Source organism: Gossypium hirsutum, chromosome A08, assembly GCF_007990345.1.
Source record: "Gossypium hirsutum isolate 1008001.06 chromosome A08, Gossypium_hirsutum_v2.1, whole genome shotgun sequence".
NCBI classification, from domain to species: Eukaryota; Viridiplantae; Streptophyta; class Magnoliopsida; order Malvales; family Malvaceae; genus Gossypium; species Gossypium hirsutum.
Window position 1 is genome coordinate 15,800,150 of NC_053431.1, and position 10,421 is coordinate 15,810,570.

The following is a 10,421-nucleotide window of genomic DNA, read 5'->3' on the forward strand; positions in this document are numbered from 1 at the left end:
AACTTGTTAATACCCTAATAAGTTATACAGATGTCTTTATCAATTAAACATCAAGGGTAATTCAGGAACTACGATTCTTTTGGATTATTTTATTTATTCCTTATCAATATCTGTTCATGGAAACTATAAATAGGTCTTCAGGGTAGTTAGTTTCCTCATCAGGGCTAAGCAGTTTAAAGTCTCAAAAGAAGCTTCACAGCATTCACATAAAAATTTTCAAGTATCCTCTTCTGTGCTTGTATAACAATGGAAGTGATTACAAGGATGGTTGCAGACAGGCCGGTGGTGATCTTTAGCAGGAGCACTTGTTGCATGAGCTATACCATCAAGACTCTCATAAGTGGGTTCGGAGCAAACCCAACGATTTATGAGCTCGACGAGATTCAGAATGGCCAACAAGTGGAAAGGGAGCTGCATAAAATGGGGTGCAAGCCCAGTGTTCCAGTTGTATTCATAGGGCAGCAGCTCATTGGAGGTCCTAATCAAGTCATGACCCTCCAAGTCAAGAACCAGCTTGCCCCATTGCTCAAACGTGCTGGAGCAATATGGATTTGAAACGGGGAAGTAACTAATTCCTTTACTCTAAGTCCAATACGATACCGCTAAAAAACCTAAGATAATGAAATGTCTCCGGAGAGACACTTTTGCATAACATCCTTGTACACAGTTTTTGGAGCTGGATAAGGTCATAGGGTTGTCCTAGTTCTAAGTTCCGAAGGAGCTTGTATTTTAACTTGCACATGTAATATCCCTTTCCTTTGTCTATGCTAAGTAAAGGCATTTCTGTTATTATATATATGCTGGATTTAGTGGCTTGAACCTTGGACTTGCCATTAAGTTCAGATTAAATATAACTATTATAGAAACTATGAAAATGAATGAAATGAAGTCGAGAATGTTAGAGGAAGTGATGGTTTACAAGTTTGTTTGTCAACTTCTTTATTTATATTCATATTCCCAGTCAAACATGTCACATTTTTACAATACATGTTTTAACTGAGTATGCCTAGCCTTATCCTCAAAGCAATGATCTCACCCAAGAAAGCAACCCAGAATCCAAATTTCAACAAAAAAATGAAGAAAAAGGGGAAAAGCTACTATCTCAACCCTGCCAATAGACCACAGATTTCATACTAGTCATAATTACTATACACTCTCAGTTATGCACACCTTTTACAATAGTAATGATACCGGGTAATGCCTTCTCCTTTGAAAATAGTACTGATACCGGGTAATGCCTTCTCCTTTGAAACAAGGATCAAGAGGTCTGCTTTACCCCCTATAGGCTTAAGATTGTTGATCCTAAACAAGGAGTTGAGCTTGCTTAATTTCTTGGTGAATGATTTGAATATCTTGTTAGCAGGATGGGACCTAACCAACTCTTGTTTCTTGTGCACATGATCTTTTTCTAGGGCGATTAGCGTCGTTCTCATTCTTGCAATTTCAAGGATCGGTTCTCTCTTCTCCCTAGTGCATAGTTGTCTTAGGAAGAGATGGCTTCCTACACCGATGCTTGTCTGTTGAGGGAACTGACCATTGATTGCACAAAAAAAGAATTGATTGTGGCCTCCTTTCATTGCATTTCGAAGTCTGATTTGCTCAAAATATAAGACTTGGGCAACCTGTACTGGTAACCTTTCATTCTGTGCTGCATGGCTACAGGCTTCTTCAGATAGTTTCTGACAGTTTATCGTTTTGTATAGTCTATAGTGCTCTGAATCCTTTATGTTCGGGTGAACTAAAAAAAAAAAGAGCAGAAAATGGGTTAAAAAGGGGTACATGCTAATTTTAAAGAAAATTTAGGATTTTAGGTATTTTTTTAAATTTAAGGAAATAGATTGTTTTTTCCCTAGATGAATTGCGTCCCCCACAACGTATTTTTGAAAAACCATGACCCTAACCCTAAACTCGTGAATCTTGAGATAAAATTTATATCTCATCCCATCTTTTCCATGGCAGAGCATGAAACTTTTAAAACTTTTCTGAAAAAACGCTTCTTATTATAAGTGTTTTTTTTTACTTGTCATGTCCAATCTTTTCTAACATTTTGAAATTATGTTTCATATTCGGTAATAAAGTTTACTATAAAATGAAGACATTCTGTGAAGAAATTTTCATAGTTAAATTTTGAATGGATTGTTTTCATAAGGAGATTTGCATAAGGAAAAGATTGTTTATGTTAACAATTTGAAGTTCAAAAATCAACCCAACAAAGTAAATTAGTTCAAGTGTTATTGTTTGAATTTGGATAATGAGTACTTATTTGATGTATAATGTTTTCATTTTAAACATGTGAATTAGGTGTTTTGGGCGAAGATGAATAGACAAATTAGACTCGTTATTTATTACAATGGTTAAATTGTAACACCGATATTGAGGCCATTTTTGTATCAGCCCAATCTGCAGAATTGGCTTTCAACCAAAGCATGAAATCGAACGAGCTTGAGTTAAGAATTACAGAGAAAGTGTCGACTTCAAACTAGAGGAGATTTTCGAGCTTGAAATATAGATATCTAACATCATTGAACCCTGTTAGATATGATATATTTGAGCTCAAAGGCGACATGTATGTTGAAGCAATGCTTAATATGCATTGCTCTAGTGGAAATGATATACTAGAGTTATATATCCAGTTTGTTGATGTCGAGAAAGGTGGTCCAAGTTCGACAAGTGTTCTAGGAATTTTTATTAGGGAATAGGAAGCAGAAAGTCTAATTATACGGTTGTGCGGTCGTTTCACGGTGTTGTTATAAAGATCCTATCAGAAAATGTCAAAATCATCATGGAAAGGCATTCCTTGATTTCAGCCATTGATTTCAACTTTGCAATACAGTCAGGGTTAGTTGGTAATCCAAACTTGGAGACCCCGGCATGACATTCTGTCAGTGCTTTTGATTTCAACTTTGAAACTCTGATGTTCTATGTTGGAAACACTTCTACAAATATGTCATCATGTTAAATGAGTCTGCAATCCACAAGTAATATTGGTTTTAAGGTAAGGTTGATGAGAATGAATGATGTACTCCCTACAACCTGCACTGGCGAAGAGACACATCCAACCTTGGACATGCAATTGAGGTTGATAAAAAAGAGGAATATGAAACCGATGGTGATCCAATTCGAGAGTCTAGGTGTAATGGTTCAAAAATTGCATTATTTTCTAAACCCAGAGGTCGTTCCTATTGAACCAGAAGGGAGTGGTTCTGACGATGAAGGTCCAAAAAATGTTGGAGAAACCCATCAAGATTTTACAACATATGCACCTCCTCCCTACATGCTTAATTTCGACCTTGATGCTGAAGGTGGGTTAGAATTTCCAAAACTTCCTCATAGAAGACCATGCCATACGAGTTCGTCTACAAATTTTGGTAATTTACAAGTTGGAATGAATTTTTCCTCAAAATAAGCTTTTATTGTTGTAGTGAAGTAGTAAAATTTAAAGCATGGGGTCAACTTCCATGTTACAAAATCACGAGCCGAAGAATATGAGGCGAAGTGCACAATGTGTGACAGTAGATGTCCATGGAAAATCATGACATCTATGAGAAAAAAGACGAGGTTTTGGGCAATTAAGAAATATAATGCTCCATATACTTATGTTATTGCAGGTATGTCACATGATTATCCAAAATTAGATTCTGGCCTAATCTCTGACATTATCTTACCCATGGCGAAACCGAATCCTAAGATTCCTGTGTCAGTTTTGATTGCTAACACTCGTATTCAGTATGATTACATTGTATCATACTATAAGGCATGAGTTGCAAAATAGAAGGCTATGGAAAAGATGAAAAACAGGTGGGATAAATCATATAATGATTTGTGGCAATGGTTGAAGGTACTGAATCAATACATCCCAAGTACCGTCATTGATCTACAAACAAAACCTGTGTACTATGAAAATTGAATGGTCCAAGAGAAAAGAATTTTCCATCATCTTTTTTGGACATTCAAGCCATGCATTGAAGCATTTAGGTACTGTAAGTCATTAGTCCAAATTAATGACACATTCATGTACGGGAGATATGAGCATCACTTGTTATTGGTTGTTACACAGGATGGTAACCAAAAAATCCTACCAATAGCTTTTGCAATTGTTGAACAAGAAACTGTTGATCTTGGGACTTCTTCAATACAATATAAAATACAAACAATTTGTTCATTTTTTTATAAACATAAAAAATAAAAAAAAATAAGCAAACACTTTTTTGATAAAATGTGAATAAGTAGATTATGGATGTAAAAATTTAATACAATACAAATTAAAAGTTAACAAACTACATGAAGATGTATATGACAAAAATTTAAAATAAAAAATCATCTCCTTTATTAGTCTGAATGTGTGCCACAACCTGATAGGTGTCAGTTACGAGGAGGATTTCGTTGTGGTTGGAGTTTCGACTCATTATCATGATCTTTATCTTCATCTTCACCTCCACCTCCACCTCCACCTCTATCTTGATCTTGATCTTGATCTTGATCTTTATCTTGTTTTTTCGTGCTAGACTGCCTTTACATCTTAGGTTCCCATTGTATATCGTCGATTACATTAATAAGTGGTTGCGAATATAGAGATGGTGAAAAAATTCCTAGAGAATGTGTTGATGCATGCTATGATGATGCATAATGTGTAGAATTTAGGGTTGGAGCTAATAATGATCAACTCGATGCATGTACTCCCGATCGCGACCTCACGTGAGGTCATGTTTGCCTTTTACAATGAATTTTTCTACTCCTTTCTTCCTCTGGCAATGGATAAGGTTTACCGTGAAGTCTAAACCATGTCACATAATCTAAAGATGTCACCAAATATGATCGAACAATTGGTTTGCACATAGGTATGAAACCGTACTAATGTTTCTAGATGTAGATATACTTGGTATGGAATTTAGGCCAATCTTTATTGGTTCTCCCCCGCAAGTCAATATTGTGAAGTTCATCGAGCTTATAAGGTGATGGAAAAATATTTTGCCCAAACCCAAACTGTCGTATCACTTGATCAGATTCATGCATCTCAATTGTTGCAAAAACCACTAATGACACATTGACATGCCAGATATTGTAATGCGTAAAAAATTCAACCAGGATGCATTCTTGAATTCTCATATCAAAGTATGACGTCCATTCAAACTATAGTATGAAATTATAAATTTTATTATGTACTTAATATTAAATTCAAATCCTTACGTAATTATTATATAATTGAAAATTTTAAAAACTAACATCGAATTTTGACCATTGATCTAACAATAACCAGATATCTTCAAGCTCGTTCGGTATACCCATATGACTAGTGTCATTATTTCAGCTATTCAAATAATATGTTATTTAAAAAACATAATAATGAAAAAAAATAACTATATTATTAAATGAATCTTACCTTATTACGAGTGAGAATTGATAAGGGAAGTTTACTTGGAGAAATAAAAATTGTAAATGATATCATGCCCATGGCTGAAGGAGTGTACAACCACTGATTTTAATTTTTTGTGCTTCAATTGTTTGACACATCTCTCGGTACAATGTAGCCAAGACAGTTGATGCACTGTCAAATTATGTCACTTTGGTTACCTTGTTATGCATGTTTATAAGGTACTTTATGGTATGTTTGGAATGGTTTGAGAATGGTCAATATGTGATATTTTTTGGTAAGAAATTGAATAGGTTATAATGCTTGAAATAAGGAAATGTTAACTTGTTTTGGCATGTTATGTCTGTTATATTTGTGGTGCCTATGAATGGCTTATTGGTTTGGTAATTTAGGATACTTGAAATGGTATATTTATGCAAGTTTGGATGATGTTTAGGTCCCTTGAAAGTGTGCACAAATGAGTTGAATGGTTAGTCTTAGTTTGGTTATGAAATGACTTGATTTTAGGTTAATTTGGGGTTCATACGGCCTGAGACACAGGTGTGTAACTCAGTCGTGTGAGGCACACGGCCTGGTAACATAGCTATATGTCATCTGAGGATTGCTTAGGGTCCAACTCAGTGAGTTACACGGCCTAGCACACGCCCTGGCACACGGGCATATGAGGCTGCTCAAAGAGTTACACGACCTGGCACATGGATGTGAGACACGATCGTGTGACCCTACTCAAAGAATTACACGGGTGAGGGCACCGGCTGAGACACAACCATGTGTCCCTTGCTCGAAAGTTACACGGCCTGGGGTGATTCAATACGGTTGTGTGACCCCTATTTCTAATTTTTTTGTCTTTTTTCTGAAACTTCCTGTTTTGTTTCAAATTAGTCTCGAATTACTTCTAAGCTATTTTTAGGGCCTTGAGGGCTTGATTTAGGAACAATATGCATGTGAATGAATGGATTAAGATATATTTAAATTATTGGATGATGTGATTTTTAAATGTTTTCAATTGTATGATAATGTTTCGTAACCCTAATTTGGTGACAAAAATAGGTTAGGGGTGTTTCATTTAGTGGTATCAAAGCTACGATTTATTCTGTTCTCAAGCTGAACGTAGTATGTATGGAGTCTAAAAATACATGTTATTATATAACCTGTGATAGTGTGATAACTACTGACTCAAATTGAACTATGTTTTCATATAGATAAGATGTTGTCCAACCGAGCCAATTCGAATGAGGCTGAAAGTAATGCGCAAGCCTCCGTATACGAAGTAGCTTCTAGTGCTAATGGAACCATAGCTGAAGGCCAGGGAGGTAAGTCTAAAGAATTCTTTTTCCAGATGATGTCAGAATGATTTGCAAAGTTTTCGTGAGAATGAACACGTTAGCTCAACAACCTCCACCCCCTTCTTGTACCCCAACCGGTCCCCTTTGTTCCTTAGGGTTTGAAACAAATATCTGTAAGCAAGCCTCCAGTCGAAAAAATCTAAAAATATGAGGCTAAAGAGTTTCATGGTATAGTCGAAAACTATCCAAAAAAGACCAAGTTCTAGTTAGAAAACACTGTGAGGTTTTTCAATGAATTATCTTGTACACCAGTTGAATGTTTGAAATGTGTTGTATCGTTACTAAAAGAATCAACATATTAGTGGTGAAATGCATTGATTGTGGTAGTACTGAAGGATCGTGTTAACTGAGAGTTCTTTCAGACAGAGTTTAGGAAGAAATATGTTAGCCAGCGATTTCTCAACAAGAAACGCAAAGACTTTCTGAAATTGAAACAAGGTCGTATGATTGTGGCTGACTACAAATGAGAGTTTGTGTGACTTAGTAAGTACGCTTCGGAATGCATACCATTAAAGGCTATCATGTGTACCCAGTTTAAAGATGGTTTAAATAAAGATATTAAGTTGCTAGTCAGGATTCTAGAGCTGAAAAAATTTGTGGTTTTGGTTGATAGAGTACATAAAGCCAAAGAACTTAGTAAAGCCAAAAGAAAAGTATATTCTGATACTTGTGACATGGGTAAACGACTTATGGGAAAATCATTCTTATCTCCATCGAAGAAATCAAAAGAATTCTATATTTGTTCATTAGCTTCAGTAGGTTACTCTAGGAGAGATAAAGAAAAGTAGCATTCGAGTTCGAGACCTTAGGCTATATTTGTAGCGAGTGTGGGTAGCGCTAGAAACAAAAAACCTGAAAGGTCTGATAAAGAGAAGGCTCAGAATACTCGTTCGAGTAATATGACTGTGATAGGGAGAACACCCTGAAACACTGGAAATGCAGGCAACAATCGAAGTGGAATGAAAGATTCTACTCTTAGATCTAAGGCACAGGCACCAGCTAGGGTTTATGCGATTCATGCTCGAGAGAAAGCTTCAGTACTGATATGATCACTAGTACATTTTCTATATTTGATACTAATGTTAATGCTTTGATTGACCCAGGGTCAACGCACTGATATGTATGTACAACTTTAGTGTCAAATAAGAAAATACCTTTTGAGTCTACTGAATTTGTGGTTAAAGTAGCAAATCATTTAAGTTAGTATGTGTTAGTTGATAAAGTTTGTACAAACTATCCTTTGATGATTCGAGATTGCAACTTTTCGGCTGATTTGATGTTGTTACCCTTTGATGAATTTGATGTGATTCTGGGTATAAACTGGTTGACTCTGCATGATGTTATTGTGAAATATAGACGAAAGCATATTGTGTTGAAATGTCAGAACAATAAAATGATTTGAATTGAATGGGATAGATTGGATGGCACATCTAGTGTTATCTCAGCTATAATGGAACAAAAATATGCTAGAAAGGGTTGTTAAGCATATTTAGCTTACATATTTGATTCTAGGGTTTCATCATCGAAATTAGATTCAGTTCTGACTGTATGTGAGTTCATAGTTGTGTTTCCAAAAGAATTACCAGGACTATCGCCAGTCAGAGAGGTTGAGTTTGCTATTGAGTTAATGCTGGGGACATCTTTCATATCAATAGCTCCGTATAGAATGACACCTATAGAGTTAAAAGAGTTAAAAGCACAGTTGCAAGAGTTTATAGATAGGGGTTTTGTTTGGCCCAGTTTTTCTCTTTAAGGTGCTCCTAATTTGTTTGTGTAGAAAAAAGACGGGTCAATACGGTTGTGTATCGTCTACCGACAGTTAAATAAAGTCACGATCAAGAACAAATATCCTTTGGCACATATTGATGATTTGTTTGATCAGCTAAAAGGTGCGACTGTATTTTCAAAAATTGATCTCCATTCTAGATATTATCGGTTATGGGTTAAAGATTAGGATGTGCCAAAATCAGTTACGGGTACGAATTTCTTGTAATGACATTTGGTTTAACCAATACACCTACTGTGTTTATGAATTTGATGAACAGAATATTCAGACCGTATTTAGATAGATTTTTTGTTGTGTTCATTGATGATATTCTGATTTATTCTCAAGATGAAACAAAGCATGCCCAGTATTTAAGAACTGTTTTATAGACTTTGCATGAAAAACAATTTTTTACTAAGTTTAGCAACTGTGAGTTATGGCTTCGAGAAGTTGGATTTCTGGGACATGTGGTATTGGTAGATGGTATTAAGGTTGACTCGAATAAAATATCAGCTATAGTCGACTAGAAGCCTCCGATAAATGTTTCAAAAGTCAGAAGCTTCCTAGGTTTAGCTCGATATTATCAAAGATTTGTTAAAAGATTTTCGATGATTGCTACGTCGTTGATGAAACTACTTCAAAATGACATCAAGTTCGAATGGTCTGAAAAGTGTCAGCAAAGTTTTAATCAGTTGAAAGCGTTATTAACCGAAGCCCCTATGTTGGTTCAGCCAAAGTCTAGTAAGAAATTTGTGATTTATAGTGATACTTCATTAAATGGTTTAGGTTGTGTTTTGATGCAAGAAGGTCAAGTGGCAGCATAGGCTTCTTGATAGTTGAAACCGCATTAGAAAAATTACCTGACTCATGATTTAGAGCTTACAGCTATTGTATTTGCTTTAAAATTTTGGTGACACCATTTGTACGAAGAAAAATGTCATATATTTCTGGATCACAAAAGCTTGAAGTATTTGATGTCACAGAAGATCTAAACTTAAGACAACGTAGATGGCTTGAGTTGCTAAAAGATTATGATTTGATCATTGACTATCATATAGGAAAAGCTAATGTCGTTGCTGATACTTTAAGCAGAAAATCATTGTTTTCTTTGCAAGCTTTGAATACACGGTTGACATTGATTGATGATGGCTCTATACTAGCTGAATTAAAAGATAGATTGACATTTTTACAATAGATTTGTGAAGCTCAGAAAAGTAAAGCTGAATTGATCGCTAAACGGGAACAGATTGGATCAACACTTGAGTCAGACTTTCATATTGGTGCTGACGGTAGTTTCAACTTCAGAAATAGAATTTGTGTTTCGAAGAATTATGATCTCATTTAGAAGATTTTACAATAAGCTCATAGCAGTAGCTTATTGATACATCCTGGTAGTAATAAAATGTACGGTGATTTAAAATAGAGGTATTGGTGGCATGTAGGAAAAGAGAGATTTTAGAGTTTGTATCAAAATGTTTGATCTGTCAGTAAGTTAAAGCTGAACATCAAGTACTTTCTGGTTTGTTACAACCTATGATGATTCCAGAGTGGAAATAAGAACATATTTGTAATGACCCTAACCCATATCTGTTGCTGGAATAGGGTTATAGAGCATTACTATAAAAACATAATTAAATCATTCATTTCTAAACACATAGCACAATCCATTCAAACACATGCATATTGTCCCTTATTCGAGCCCTCGATGCCTCAGAATCACTTTAAAAATGACTCGGGACTAAATTGGGAACATATGAAACCTTAAGGAATAAAAAGTTGGAACAATTCACACTACATAGGTCACATGGACGTGTGGCCAGGCCATGTGACTTGCATGGCTAAGACACACGCCTGTGTCTCAGGTCGTGTAACATTCGAAATAGGGACGCACAATCGTGTCCTAGCCCGTGTCTGTGCCCGTGTAACTCTCTGGTTTGGA

General features: G+C 35.7%; 1 protein-coding gene across 1 annotated transcript; it reads left to right on the plus strand.

The window, feature by feature from the left end:
- Nucleotides 1-246: 246 nt before the first annotated feature.
- LOC107953539 (monothiol glutaredoxin-S6) lies at nt 247-839 on the plus strand. The gene has a single exon (XM_016888878.2). It carries the CDS (start codon nt 247-249, stop codon nt 553-555), a length of 309 nt encoding a protein of 102 aa, XP_016744367.1. The 3' UTR covers nt 556-839.
- The last annotated feature ends 9,582 nt before the right edge of the window (nt 840-10,421 follow it).

Bases quoted from the DNA above. Each gene is read 5' to 3' on its own strand.
- LOC107953539 (XM_016888878.2), top strand. From the start codon at position 247: ATGGAAGTGATTACAAGGATGGTTGCAGACAGGCCGGTGGTGATCTTT.